The sequence below is a fragment of the Mesoplodon mirus genome (genome assembly GCF_964341445.2).
Source record: "Mesoplodon mirus genome assembly, chromosome: 4".
Lineage (NCBI taxonomy): Eukaryota > Metazoa > Chordata > Mammalia > Artiodactyla > Ziphiidae > Mesoplodon > Mesoplodon mirus.
Window position 1 is genome coordinate 13,353,466 of NC_138979.1, and position 16,263 is coordinate 13,369,728.

The 16,263-nt window shown below is 38.1% G+C and overlaps 1 protein-coding gene across 2 annotated transcripts in view; it reads right to left on the bottom strand.

Moving 5' to 3' along the window:
* Window positions 1-16,263, bottom strand: part of SPAG6 (sperm associated antigen 6) — a gene marked incomplete at its 3' end in the record, with an annotated part of 75,636 nt that overhangs the window by 49,484 nt on the left and 9,889 nt on the right. For both annotated transcript variants that reach the window (XM_082616816.1, XM_082616817.1), the window contains exons 2-3: window positions 8,013-8,179; window positions 4,156-4,339 (exon numbers count right to left, since the gene is read on the bottom strand). In XM_082616816.1, the coding sequence (XP_082472942.1) occupies window positions 4,156-4,339; window positions 8,013-8,179 (351 nt within the window). The remainder of the gene's footprint in view (window positions 1-4,155; window positions 4,340-8,012; window positions 8,180-16,263) is intronic.

Here is a 16,263-nt window from a genome sequence, read left to right on the forward strand (position 1 = left end):
GTATTCCGTACCTGGTGAGTCAAGCGTGGACATTTAATGAGACCATTTGCCCCAAGTTAAAACCACCGCCACCACCATTTCTGGTGGATAGCCCCCAGTTTCCCTTGGTTATCTGTAAAATGCTTTAAAATCTATACATAGAAGTAACTTTTAGAAATTGCATTTTTCAAATAAGGAAAAGTCAGAGGATGCCCATAGATTTCCCTCTTCTACTAATTGTATGCTTACTTTATTTTTGTTTCCTATACACAAAACGTTTTTCCTTAAAGGTTCCTTTCTTATTGCCCTTAAAGGTACATTTCTTTTGTACCTCCTTTAAAGTTTATATTTCTTAAACTATCTAATCAAACAACTCACCACGAATACCCAGAAGAAAACACTGAATGAACCCCTTTAATCTCAATATATTCCATTTTCAAGAGATCATCAAGAAAGAAATCAGGTTATTTGGAGGTAAATCTTCTATTTTCACTGATATTCAGGATGACTGATGACTTACTGCTTACTAGATAACAATTCCCTTTCCTTCTGAGAAATCTATGCAGTAATCTCTTCTGGGAGCTTCTGGGTCCCAAGCCCCTAACTACTGTGAAATATTGAAATTAAACTGGGAATTCCATGTGGGAGCCAGATTATAGCAAAAAATTGGAATAGAATCCTGAAGACAGAGCCTATTTATGAACTATAATCATTTAGCCGCAGATTCAACAAAAGGGAGGTATGGAAAGGTTACCTATGGGCACCTGCCTCAGAGCGTGTCTGCATGGTTGTCCTCAAAGCTCTTTTGCACCACTCTTTAAAATACTCATGTTACAATCTGTTTGCCGTAAAGTCCTCTGACATTAAAAAAAAAAAATTACTAAATATACTCATGTAGTTTCCCCGTGATAACCAGCTTCTAATTTAAAACATTGCTTTAGTTTTCTCAATCAACACGTGTTAAACAATAGTCCTAAGGTGAAGCTACTTGGAAAACCAAAATCCAGATATTAAAGAAATAATTTTCATATACCAATTCTGAATCATTCTAAGCATAACAATAGTTTTCCTTCTCAATTTACTTTTATATCATTTTATTATTTTGTCTCCAATACTGTCACCATTTAAAAACCAAATTAAAGGACTTCCCTGGTGGCGCGGTGCTTAAGAATCCGCCTGCCAATGCAGCAGACACGGGTTCGAGCCCTGGTCCGGGAAGATCCCACATGCCACGGAGCAGCTAAGCCCGTGCGCCACAACCACTGAGCCTGTGCTCTAGAGCCCGCGGGCCGCAACTACTGAGCCCATGTGCCACAACTACTAAAGCCCACGCGCCTAGAGCCTGTGCTCCACAACAAGAGAAGCCACCGCAATGAGAAGCCAGTGCAACGCAATGAAGAGTAGTGCCCACGCACCGCAGCCAAGAGTAGCCCCCGCTCGCCACAACTAGAGAAAGCCCATACGCAGCAATGAAGAACAAACACAGCCAAAAATAAATACATTAAATAAATAATTTTTTTAAACCCAAATTAAACATAACCATGGGGCTTCCCTGGTGGTGCAGTGGTTAAGAGTCCGCCTGCGATGCAGGGGACGCGGGTTTGTGCCCCGGTCCGGGAAGATCCCACATGCCACGGAGCAGCTAGGCCCGTGAGCCATGGCCGCCGAGCCTGCGAGTCGGGAGCCTGTGCTCCTCAATGGGAGAGGCCACAACAGTGAGAGGCCCGCGTACCACAAAAATAATAATAATAATAAAAATAATAATAAAATTAAAAACATAACCATGGGACAGCCACTTCCTATTTCTGTTTTGAGTTTCTTCTTCAAAACTCTTTCAAGGAGTACTTAATGAAACTGTATGGTACAGGGGTTGACATATGGCTTTGGAGTCAAGACAGATTTAGACTCAAATTTTGGTTCCACCATTAACATGATTTCAGGTATCCTAAGTTCCACTTTCTTCCTCTTTTTAACAAGGAGAGTAATACCTGCCCTAAGTGTATCTGTAGCCAAAATGAGATAATATCCTAAAGCATACTGCACAGAGCCAGGCACACGGTAATTACTTGATAAACGGTAGCTATTATTTTATATATGCACACACACTGAAAAATCTGGAAAACAAATTAAAAACATCCTTAAGTCTATCACCCTAGTAGCACAAACACGTATGTCCTTGTAATTTATATCCACATAAAAATTTATTTTTATATTATAATTGTAATGCACAATTTTGTCTTTTTTTCACATTATAATCACTTTTCCATGTTATCATGTAGGATTCATAATTACCTTTTATTTGTTGAGTGAGATTCCATTAAGTAAACGACTATAATTTAACCACTAAATTCCTGCCAAATATTTGAGGGGTTTTGATATTAGATAATAATACTACAATAACATTTGCATGAATGCAGCTTCTTCATTCTGTGGGATTTTTCCTTAGGAAGAATTCCCAAATCAGGCTTTCTAGAGTAACCATGAACTCTTTCATGGCTTAGATTAGTTTTGCCAAATGCCTTTGCACAAGTTTATACAATTTGTAGTGCCTCCATCAGTGGACAGAAACATCATCATGCCCTCTCAAACCTTCAGAATTAATACAGTATTCATACCTTGCATTTATTGATTACTTACCATGTACCAAGCATTGGTCTATCTCATCATCCTCACAACAAATCTCTGAAGTAGTACTTCCTCTCTTGCAGATGAGGAAGTTAAGTTTCAGAAAGTTTAAAAGCCATGTCCAAGGTTACACTAAGTAGTAGAACTTGGACTCAAACTCAGATTCTGTCCTAAGGCCACAATGCTCTTAACCACTTGGTTATATTTCTGCTTTACTCTTTTTTCCCCCCAAATAATAATAGGTAGGAAAAGATACTTTCACTGATGTTTTAATATGCAGTTCTTGATTACCAGCAAAGTTTACACTTTTACATATGTTTGTCTTAAAACTGTTATTTTCTTGTTGTGTTGTTTGTTCATACTATTTAGCAACTTCTGTAAAGTGGTGGGGGCAATTTTGTTCCCTATGTATTTTTTACCGATCAGGTGTGTCAGCACAACCTTCACACAAGAGGCCCAGGCCCCTTCTTTTTCTTTTCTTTTTTTTTTTTTTGCGGTACGTGGGCCTCTCACTGTTGTGGCCTCTCCCGTTGCGGAGCACAGGCTCCGGACGTGCAGGCTCAGCGGCCATGGCTCACGGGACCAGCTGCTCTGCGGCATGTGGGATCTTCCCGGACTGGGGCACAAACCCGTGTCCCCTGCATCGGCAGGCGGACTCTCAACCACTGCGCCACCAGGGAAGCCCCAGGGCCCTTCTTGATGGCTTCATTGAGCTCAGTTTATAAGAAAAGGTGCTCCTTCTCTTTCTCCTCCTTCCTGACTATTATGGGCTGAATACAAATATGTTCTAGCAAGTTACCACATCCATATCTTTTCAACAATATTCACTCATACAACATGGCTCTTGGCTGGCTTGGAACACCCTACCATAAGTGAGAGTGAAGACCCAATGTCCCCTGAGGGGTGACAAACTCAAACAATTTTGTAACGGAACCAATTTACCAAGGTCCTTGAATCTAATCAATATCTCATTGTCCCCACATCCCCCTGATTCCCTTTCTGTCTTCAAATTTTTCCTTTGCTAACTAACATAAAGACTGAAATGTATAGGTTTTTTGGTGAATTTGTGATCCAAACAACTTGACCATCATTCAAAACTTATCTCTCATAATGTACAGAAACATCATTAAGACGTCATATCTGGGACTTCCCTGGTGGCACAGTGGTTGGGAATCTGCCTGCCAATGCAGGGGACACGGGTTCGAGCCCTGGTCTGGGAAGATCCCACATGCCGCGGAGCAACTAAGTTCGTGCGCCACAACTACTGAGCCTGCGCTCTAGAGCCCGCGAACCACAACTACTGAGCCTGTGCTCTAGAGCCCATGCTCCGCAACAAGAGAAGCCACCGCGAGAAGCCGGAGCACCACAATGAAGAGTAGCTCCCGCTCGCCACAACTAGAGAAAGCCCGCGCACCACAACAAAGACCCAATGCAGCCAAAAATTAAAAATTAAAAAAAAAGACCTCTCATATCTATGGTCTACTAAGCAAAACCAGATTTACCTAATTAATCTAAACTTTAACAATCCTACTTTATAATAAGGCCCATTACCTGCATTATGTCTTGCAATACTGTCAAATGCACAGGCTGCAGCCTGTTTGACTCCAGGATCAAAATCTTCCAAGCATATCACCAGCGTATTCAGTGCTCCACAATCCACTATCGCCTGAGCTAGTTGGGGAGAATGTTTACCAACTGCTTGTAACACAAAGGCAGCTCCTTTCTTGTAAAAACGCTACAAGGATAAATAGACAAAACTCAAAGTGAATTGAGCTAAAAGTTAAAATAGACCAAAACCAACATTAAAATGACATTGATATATTTTTTTTTAAAAAGCTCAAAAAATAAATAAATAAAATAAAAAATAAAACTAAGAAAAAAAGCTCAACAGCTATTAAATATAAGAGATGAAAAACATCCTGCAATATCATTTTGATTTTTTGATGTTTCCCCCATTGCTTTTGCTCAGTAACTGAACTGAAAGGATTTAAGTCTTAAAATACATTTCAAATGTTTTACTCTGAAACATGCATTTGGAAATTGTATAAAATAAAATATAAACATTATATTTCCTACAAATTCATAAAATAATGAGATTTCATGTTTGTGCATTACAGTGAAAGGTATTTGTTTGCCCTATGGGAACTCTTAGATTGTTAGCGCATGCAACTAAACTGTCACCTAACAAATTCGTTTCCTTTACTTGCTCTCAGTCTCTAAGCATGACCTCAACTAACCTTTCTGGTGTCCCACGTTATCCTGAAATAACAACTATGTTCTGAGTCTCCCTTAGCAATCCTCAGATAAACATAAAGGCAAAATATTCATGATACATTTTAAAACTCCTCCTGGCAAATAAACCAGCCCAACAGTGGGTTATGTTATTTATCCCTTCTTAGAAATGCTTTTTTACAAAGATATAAATGACGTACCATTATGTGAATTTCAAGTAATGCTTCATACTTATAATATGTTCTATATGTAAATTTTATCAGATTAAGAAATAAAACTGAAACACAAGACTAACCTGTTTTTCTTCATATTGCTAAAAAAATAGATGCAGAGGAAGTATTTGGCTATAACACTCACTGTTTTATGGTTAGCATAATGACACAGTAATAGTCTCCTAACTCTTTCATTAATAGAGCCCAATTAATGCCCTATTTTAGATTCTAAGTTTCTATTTCTTTACAGTGACTACAAAAAAAAAGCGACTAGGTAACTATAGCATCTGTTTTGAAAGCATTCTATTTACGCAGGCTAAAATAGTAAGATTCAATAAAAAATTATGTAAGAGAAAATACATCAAGTATACTTTAACATATTGTATCTCCAAAATCAGTATATATTGACAAGATAAGAAATATGCTATGTTAGTAATGATGTTTTGATTTGATATATTTCTTTAGTTTCTTAAATGTCAACATATACAGGCATTAAGATATTTGTTATAAAGTCTAATTTTACATGTCAGTAACCAAAAATCTCCTATTTTATTATAAAAATTAGAATAGTTTTAGAGTAGCTTCCCATAGATCATTTTCTCATAATTGTGGAAAAATAACGGTGACACATTTCTTGTCATTACCTTAAGCTAATTTGACTTTTTATATTGCAGAATTTTCAAATTCACACTTTACTGGGCATCAATAGTCAGTACTAACTACAGTGCCTAGAATATCACTCTCTGATCTCATTCCAAATCCCTAACTCTCTTCTCTCCCGGAATTCCCCACCAAAAGAATTACCCTTTAAAAAAAAAAAAAAAAAAGGAAGGAAAAGCAAAACCAGAGGACTTTGTACCTCATAAAGAAGATATTAAATCTCCTGTGAGAAGTGGGCTAAAGGCCTGGTAGGGGAAGGAGACAGAAGCCTGTGAATGATGCTTCACATTCTCACTTTCTCCTCACTTCTGCCCTAGGACTTTTTGTCTCTTTACAGCTAATGGGTACTCATTCACACTTAGAAAACTTCTGTTGAGAACCTCCTATGTGAGACACCAAACACAGACCCTGCCCTCAGAGAAGGAGCTAAAAGCCTAAGCATCTGATGATAGAAGGAATGCCTACAAGAAAAATAAAATTTCTGTAACTCCTCCCAGGGATAAGACAGTTATTAGCAAATTACTCTCCAATCTAAAAAAATAAGGCACATTTTAAAACAATTAGGATTTTTTTTGGTAAATACACATAACATAAAATTTACTATTTTAATCATGTTAAAGTGTACAATTCAGTGGCATTTAGAGCATTCACAATGTTGTGCAACCATACCTATCTAGTTCTAGAATATTTTCATCCCTCCAACAAGAAACCTCCTACATGCTAAGCAGCCACTTCTCACTCCCTCCTCCCCCCAGCCTCTGGTAACCATTCATCTGCTTCCATCTCTATGGAGCTGCATATTCTGGATATTTCATATAAATGGAATCATACAACATGTAGCTTTGTCTGGCTTCTTTCTGTTAGCATAAAGTTTTCAAGGTTCACCCATGTTGTAGAGTGTATCATGATTTCATCCCTTGTTATGACTGATAATGTTCCATCGTATGGATACATAACATTTAGTTTATCTAGTCATTCTTTGGGCTATTGTGGATAATGCTGCTATGAACATTTGTGTGAAGTTTTGTTTGAACACCTGTTTTCAATTCCTTCAGAAACATAACTAGGAGTAGAACTGCTGGGTCATATGGTAATTATTGTTTAACTTGCTGAGGAAGTGCCAAACTGTTTTCCATAGCAGCTGCACGATTTTACAAAACTTCTCCACATCTTCACTAACACTTTTATTATTATTTTCCTTTTTTTCTTTCTCTTATTTTTTATGGCCATCCTAGTAGGTAGAGTGCTATCTCATTATGTTTGGTGGTTTTTTTTTTAAGATTTGATTTTATTTATTTTTGGCCGCATTGGGTCTTCATCACTGCGCGCGGGCTTCCTCTAGTTGCGGCGAGCAGGGGCTACTCTTTGTTGTGGTGCACAGGCTTCTCATTGCAGTGGCCTCTCTTGTTGCAGAGCACGGCCTCCAGGCGCACAGGGTCAGTAGTTGTGGCTCGCGGGCTCTAGAGCACAGGCTCAGTAATTGTGGCGCACAGGCTTAGTTGCTCCGCGGCATGTGGGATCTTCCCAGACCAGGGCTCAAACCCGTGTTCCCTGCATTGGCAGGCGGATTTTTAACCACTGCGCCACCAGGGAAGTCCCCCCCTTTTTAAAATTGTATTGTTTGTCCTTTGGTTACAACAAATAGGAATTTAATCTTAAAGATATGTCAAGAAAGGTACATCCCTAGGTTATGATAAACTAGGAGGATGAAATGAACAGTCCAAGACCCTATGTAGAGGCAGATCCTTAACTATTGTTAGAAACATAGAGGGAACCAGACAGGATGAAAAAAACAATAGAGGTACTCTTATATGGCCCTTAAAAGGGCTGACATGCTTGCATCCTTGGAAAAAAATGCTTTGTCAAACCTTCCATTACATGTATTCTCTTTCCTTTTGGATGCTTCTCTCCCCCTTGCTTCAAAGCTGTCTCTTACATTGTCCATTAACCAGATTTCACCATTGTATATAACTTATTTGCCCAGGGCTCCATACACCTTTCTAAGACTGATCCTACAACTTGAATAAACCCGTGCTGAGAAATACTGCTTTACGTATAATTCCATTAAAAATTGTAATATGTTTTCTCCTTATATTAACAGCAAGGGAGAAAAGCTGCCTATCAGCCCCAAAGTAAAATACCCTAAAAGTATTATTACATGCAGTTCAAAGAATTGAAGGTTGTATTAACATCCTAATAATTCTATGCCTACAAACTTGCAACTGTACCCAAACTATCAATTTTTTTAAAAATCCAAAACAAACAAACAAAAAAACACATAACTTAGTTTTTAAAACTTCTTACATCCCGTTCTGCCAAGGAATAAACAAGCTGGGGAAGAATGTTGCCCTTCACGACTGCTTCTGCTAGGTCCTCATTATAACTAGCCAGTCTCCCCAGAGCCAAGGCAGCAGTCTGTTGAATTGTTGGGGCCACATCCAGAAGAAGAGGCCTCAGCAAAGACATTACACCTAAGTTATGAGAAAACAGAAATCAGCAAATTTTAAATTAAAAGGCAAGCATACCATTCAGCATATACGCAGATAGGAGAATTCAGGGGAATATATCAGTAAAACAACAACAAAATCATCCACTAAAAACTAAAAAACTAATGGGATATCAAGCAGCACCTAACTGGCTAAGGCACAGAAGAATACAACCTGTAATTATCAAAGTAGCAGCTTAGCATGGAAATAAGAAAGGCTTTGGAGAACCAGAGTTTAAATCCCTGATTTGGCAAACACTGGCTGCGTGACGTCATGAACGCAGAGAGAGGTTGTAAAGCACAGAGTAGAATGCCTACCTAGCACGTGGCAGGGAGGCAGGTGTTGGGGAGCTGGGTCCCGCCCACACAGCCTTTGCACATCCTATCTTTCAGGGCTCAGTTCAGTCCTTTCCTCTCAATCAAGTCTTCCGATGTTTTTTTCTTTGATTCTAACTGAACTTTACTTCAGAGCTAGGTGAGCTAGGAGGGCCATTTGGCTAGGGCCTCCCATTCATACAGGGCTGCAAATTCAGATTTCTGACATTATCTCCAAATAAATCAATCACAATACTAGCTCTCATAATATTCATTCTAGGCTTGAATACACAGTAGGAATACCATCATGACAACAACGATAATAAAAGTAGCTTATATTATATATTATTTTGTGCATGCATTGTTTTAAGAACTTATTTCCCATATTAATTCACTGAACTCTCATAACAAACCTAGGAAGTAAGCCCTATTATCATGTCTATTTTACAGATGTAGAAATGGGGGCTGAGAAAGGTTAGGGAAATCCTCACACAGTGGTGGAGCAAGGTTAGCAATTCAGACATTCTTTTTTGATACTAAATAAGTAATATGTATGGAAAATTGGGGAGGTGGGGAAACGTGATTGCATTTGGGCCATTTTGCTGGATACTTCCAACCCTGTATTAACTTTGCCTTTTTACTATAAAATATGCAAAATAGCCAACTGCTATCTGTGCTTTAATGATGGTGTTTTAGTCTAAGATTACAAAAAAGGCAATGACGAGAGTTCAAACGAGAACAAGTTTAGAAATTTGACTTTCCAAACGTAATTTACAGCAGGCTATTCAGCTTGATGTTATTACATCTTTTCTTCAAAAACATACCCCAGTGACCTATAAAAGCAAATACATATTACCAATATTCTTTTATAAGAATCCAGAAACATGTGAAATAGAAATAAAAGGAAAACATTTACAATAACATTTAGGATTAGACCAAACTAAGATAAGTAGTACTACCAAATAACATAAGCAGAGAATAATGATGCTCATCACAGAAACATTTAATGATGAGACCTGTGGCTTTTCGCAGCTCCCAATTTCCTTTAGTGATCATTTTTACGTCTAAGTTGGTTTGGTTAGATCATTTTACAGAAGGCCACCATTGCAAGTCTGCATCCCACTCAGGCTGGTTAACTTTGCAGGCACATAAAGTGTGCCTAGGCCCCTCCTCAGGCCTAGGCCACAGCTCGTGTTAAACAAATCAGCATGTCCATGTGCATAAGTGTTGCTTATATTATTCTCTATACTATTTACAGAGATAATTTCTGTAATATCTCACAACAAAAAGTTTAATGCACAGAATAAGGTATTAGAATGACTACCAAACGTTAACATGGGTTCCTTCTAGAAAGTTGAATCTAAAACAATTTGTTGATCTCTTCTTTGTAGTTGCTTTATTACTCAATTTAAGTTTTTTAACAGTGGTAAAATATACATAACATAAAAATTACCATTTTTACCATTTTGGGATGTACAATTCAGAGGCATTAAATACATTTACAATGGTGTGTAATCATCACCACTAGCTATGAACCATTAAACTGCTTTCCACAGCGGCTACATCATTTTACACTCCCACCAGCAAAGTACAAGTGTTTAAATTTCTCCCCATCCTCACCAACGCTTGTTATTTTTTTTTAGAATAACCATCCTAATAGGTTTGAAGTGGTATGTCCTTGTGGTTTGATTTTTATTTCCCTATCGTTAGTGATGGTGAATGTGCTTATTGGTCATTTGTACATCTTCTTTGCTGAACTGTCCATTTAAGTCCTTTGCCCATTTTTTTAACTGGGTTGGTTTTTTTGTTTTTGTTCTTGAGTATAACTTGGTATTTTTTATAATGAATATGCACCATTTTAAATAAAACAAATCAATACAAATAGTTAAATTTGTTAACATATATTTAAAGTTTCATAATAAATACGTTAATGAGGATGCTCAGAATAGTTTTAAGAGAATCACAAATATGTTTCATGTTATTTTTCCCTGATGATTCGGGTATTTCCTTTTCTCCTCACTTGATATAATTATGTGAAGGCAGTGGCTTATTGTCTTTTGAAATATAAATGGAAAATCAATCCATACTGGGTTATTCAACCTAGAATTTTGAATTAAACTGCAAGAACTCTGAACTTTTATGTTACGAATTTGAAGAATGAGTTTGTCTAAGCTTATAATATTTCTTATTATATTATTATTTATTATTAGTTACTATATTTAGCTAACACACCACAAGTCTCCCAATGTTGGATATTTTCAGTTTGCCATTTTAGCAATAAGATATTTTACCCCCAAAGATGTATTTCACTTGTCCATATACTCAAAGGAATTTTCTGCTTTGTACATTTTCTCCTCCCTTTTTCTACTGCACCTGGCCCAGGAAAAATAAGGTCAATAAAATGACACACAATTCCTTTCCTTCTACTCCAGTATTCAAAATCCAATTTAGACTTCTGTGCAGATGCTTCTGCTCTATCATATTCCTTTGTTCAGACAGTAAGAATTTTGAAAAATTTTAAACCTTTGAATATAAAAGTAAAAGCTGGGCCTCCCTGGTGGCGCAGTGGTTGGGAGTCCGCCTGCCGATGCAGGGGATGCGGGTTCGTGCCCCGGTCTGGGAGGATCCCATGTGCCGCGGAGCGGCTGGGCCCGTGAGCCATGGCCGCTGGGCCTGCGCATCCGGAGCCTGTGCTCCGCAGCGGGGGAGGCCACAGCAGTGAGAGGCCCGCATACCGCAAAAAAAAAAAAAAAGTAAAAGCTAAAGTTTCCATTTAAAATATCTGTTTAAATAAGGTCATTCTGGGGCTTCCCTGGTGGTCCAGTGGTTAAGACTTTGCCTTCCAATGCAGGGGATGCGGGTTTGATATCTGGTCGGGGAGCTAAGATCCCACATGCCTCACAGCCAAAAAAAAACAAAACAAAACATAAGCAATATTGTAACAAATTCAATAAAGACTTTAAAAATGGTCCACGTCAGCAACTAAGCCCGTGCGCCACAACTACTAAGCCCTCGCACCACAACTACTGAGCCCTCGTGCCACAACTACTGAGCCCTCGTGCCATAACTACTGAAGCCCGTGTGCCTAGAGCCCGTGCTCTGCAACAAGAGAAGCCACTGCAATGAGAAGCCCGCACACCACAACGAAGAGGAGCCCCTGCTCACTGCAACTAGAGAAAGCCCGCACTCAGCAACGAAGACCCAATGCAGCCAAAAATAAACAAAATAAAAATGGTCCACATCAAAAAAAAATCTTTAAAAAAAATAATAAGGTCATTCTTACTAGAGAAAATATTACCCCAAATTTCTAGTCCTTGAATTGCCTCTTAGTGCTTCATAGTCCTCAATCCCCAGGGACATGTTTTTATCTCTTACATAGGCTAAGCACACTTTATTATTCTAATTGCAGGTTTGTCCTAGATGTACAGATAATGATGCAAAAGGAACTGAGGAAGGAAGGAAGGAAAGGAGGGAGGGAGAGAAGGAGGGAAAGAGAAGCATATATAACATAAAAAGAAAATTTTCCTTACTTGTCTGTCCATTAGGAATTCATGGTGACTGATCCTTGGTGAGTGAATGCATGAAAATGTAGAGTCCATAAGTTACAACAGTCTGAATTACCGCTACAATATCTGATAGACAAGGTCTCTAGTGAGCAGCTAATGACTCATTAGGGTCTCCACCGAAGGAGTCAACACGTACTAGCTAATATTGGGTTGGCCAAAAAGTTCGTTTGGGTATTTCCATAACATCTTACAGAAAAACCCAAACAAACTTTTTGGCCAACCCAATATTATATCTAATAGTAAATATTATTCCTGTATTATACTCTAATATCTATAAAACAATTCTGTTTTCTCTATATAAATTGATTAAATGGTGTGAAAATGTTCTGAAATTTAACCTACAGGCTAAATCTTTACAATCTTCCCCACCCCCAACTTTATAGCTTTGAGTTTCTTTTCTGTATTTCTTGTTCCAGTGCCATACTGGAGACGCTGCTTCTAATACTTACACTGTAATCCAGTTTTGCAAAAAACAACCTCGCTAATCCTACCCACCATCATTCATTCAAAAAATAGATCAAGGTTTACCGAGTGGCAAGAAATAAGACCTCATACATGAGTAAAGGCAGTTCATGCTCTCAAAAAACTAATAATCTAGTGGAAGAGATTATAGAATAGCCTCAAAATAATCACAACTCTTTCCCTTAATTCCTTTTAATACAACATAGGCCTAATCACTTTAATTTTGCATGCCAATTGCATATGTAAGTCAGGAAAAAAAGGTCAAACATTTCTAAAGACAAAAAAATAACTCACTCATTCTCATATTACATGTGTATAATTTATATAGATATTACTTTCATCTGAGGTGTTTTATAAAGATATTTAACATCTCAACTTTGTTCCATTAAAAACAATTCTTTGGGTTCATTTAAGCCATAGTAAAGATTTCTGGTTGCCCTGGTTACTTTTTTGTTTTGTTTTGTTTTGTTTTAATTGTGGTAAAATATACATAGCATCAAATTGATCATTTTAACCATTTAAAGTGTACAATTCAGTGGCATTAAGTACAGTCATAATGTTGTGCAACCATCACTACTGTCATTTCCAGAACTTATTCATCATTCCTAACAGACACTCTATACCAATTAAACAATAACTCCCCATTTCCCCCTACCCCCAGCCTGTGATAGTTTCTATTCTGTTTTCTGTCTCTATTATTTTGCCTATTTTAGATACTTCATATAAGTGGAATCATACAACATTTGTCCGTTTTCATCTGGCTTCTTTCACTTAGCATAATGTTTTTAAGGGTCATCTGTATTGCAGCATGTATCAAAATTTCATTCCTTTTTAAGACTGAATAATATTCCATTGTATGTATATACATTTTGTTTGTCTAGTCATGTGTTGATAGACATTTGGGTTGTTTCCACCTTTAGGTTATTGTGAATAATGCTGCTGTGAACAGTGGTGTACACATATCCATTTGAGTCCCTGCTTTCAATTCTTTTGAGTATATACCTGGGAGCGGAATTGCTGGACTAAATGATAATTCTATGCTTAACTTTTTGAGGAACCACCAAACTGCTTCCACAGTGATGGCACCCTTTTACATTGCCACCAGCAAATTACAAGAGTTCCAATTTCCCCACATCCTCACCAATATTTTGTTGTTGTTTATAACAGCCATCCTGATGGGTGTGAAGGGGTATCTCACTATGGTTTGATTTGCATTTTCCAATGACTAGTGATATTGAGCTACTTTTCATGTGTTTATTGTCTGTTTGTTTATCTTCTTTGAAGAAATATAATTGATTTAAATCTTCTGCACATTTTTGAAGTGGATATTTTGTTGTTGGTGGTTATAGTTCTTTATATATTCTAAATATTAAGTTCTTATCAAATATATGCTTTGCAAACATTTTCTCCCATTCTGTGAGCTGTCTTTTCACTCTCTTGATAGTGTACTTTGAGGCCCCTCCTTGTTTCTTAGACTTAAAATGAATATTTTTTACTTTCCAGTTTTATTCAAAATTATCACAAACATAAAATATGTTAAAGATTTGTTACAAATTTTACAAAGCTTTAAAATTTTAAACTCAAACAATACGTTTTATTTTAATCTGAAACTACTTTCCAAGTATCCATTTACTATGAAACTGCTACTACAGTTCATTCAAGTTTTGGAAGAAGTAATTTCTGCATACTCAGCAAAGGATTCACCCTTAACCGTCAATGTCAACGTTACTCAGGCATTCTGTTGGGGCCCAATTAAAATATGAAAGAAACTTCGTGCTTTAGAAATAGAAGGAATCTTGCCCTACTTGGTACCTGACTGCCTATGCTGAGAGACAACAGACTGAGGTGGTTAACAGCATGTATCTGGAGGGAGACTAGGTTCAAATCTGGGCTCTTGGGCTTCCCTGGTGGCACAGTGGTTGAGAGTCCGCCTGCCGATGCAGGGGACACGGGTTCGTGCCCCGGTCCAGGAGGATCCCACATGCCGCAGAGTGGCTGGGCCCGTGAGCCATGGCCACTGAGCCTGCGCGTCCGGAGCCTGTGCTCCGCAACGGGAGAGGCCACAACAGTGAGAGGCCCACGTACTGCAAAAAAAAAAAAAAAAAAAGAAAAAAAATCTGGGCTCTGCTACTTCCTGGCTGTGGGGCCTCAGCAAGATTACTTAACTACTCTGTGTCTCAGTTTCCTCATTTGTAAAATGGTGACAAATTCTAGGACCACCTTATAAAGCTGTTGTGAGAATTAAAATGAGCTAAAATTTCTAAAGTGCTAGGAAGATTATCTAGGACAAAATAAACACCAGTTGGATGCTTGATAAATAAAAGTGCTCTAAAGGAATCAATTCCCTATGTTGACCATATTTTTCATCAACATTGTATTATTATTAACATAGATGACTCATTAATCAATCAGTACCTTACACTGTAATGGAGAAATATTTAAGGTCGCATGGCCCCACAAACTGAGCCTTTTCTACGATGTATTTTAGAATTACTATGGAATGAATAACTCATTCACCATTCATTTAAGAAATATTAAGAATCTACAATGTGTTAAAACACAATTGTCCCTGACCTCAAGGAACTCATAAAGGGGTCATGAGAGATAAACAACACATTATGATGTGTGCAACTAAAGGAGTACAGGATGCTCTGCAAAAACACAGTAGAGCATCTGACCCAGGCTTTGAGGGACAGAGGGAAGGTGCAAAGGCTAATTGACATCTGAATTGAGATCTGAAGGCTCTCAGGCAGATTGTCTGCTGAAAAAATTGGAAGGCGTAGGGATTGGAGAGAACTCCAACCAGAAGAAACTGTATAAATGAAGCTCAAAACCAAAAAGAGTTTGATATGATGACAAAACTGAGAATACAGTTTGACTTTAGTACAAGAGAGGAGAGAGGAGTTGGAGAAAGAAGCCTGAGATTAACAGAGACAAAAGTCCTGAAGGGTCCAATGAACTGTTTTAAGGATTCTAAATTTAATCTGAGCATTAATGTCAGTGCAGTGACAGATCAGATTTGCACTTTGTAAAGAAGGATCTCAGATTACACTGGGGAGAAAGGATGAAAAGAGAGAAGACCACTTAGGAAGCTATTATAGGAACCTAGGCCAGATGTGAAGATAGCCTGGAGTACAGTGATGGCAAAAGGGAAAGAGAAAAGTGAAGGGTCTAAGGAGATATTTAAAAGACAAACTGATTATTGTGAAGAAGACGGAGGAATCACTGATACTTCCCAGTTTCTGGCTTGGACAAGGGATGCATGATTGCTGCAGACTGTTGAAGAAGCCATGATAAATCTATACTGGTCTGAAATGTGAAGTGGGAGGGGTGACGTGGCAAGGGATAAAGCTGGAGAGGTTGGCTGGGGCCAGATAAGTTTAGCTATAGGTTAAATGAAGATTTTTGTGATGTTGTTCTAAGAGAAATGGGAAGCTATGGGGAGCTTTATTGTTTGCACTACTCATTCTCAGGGAGGTAAATAAATGAAAATAAAGACTTTGAATAATTCCCAGGCCCACGATGTATGGCTGGGCAGGCTGCATACTGCACAAATCCAGGCGATGCCATTCACGTAGATCATGATATAAATGGCATTCCCGAAGTTGTGCAAAGCACAGTAGCCATCCTTGATATTTATGTGGTTCTCTATTTTATGTGAATAAATATCTTACCTCCTCAGTATAATAATGAACATCTCTAGAGCAGTGCTTATGTTTTACACTTT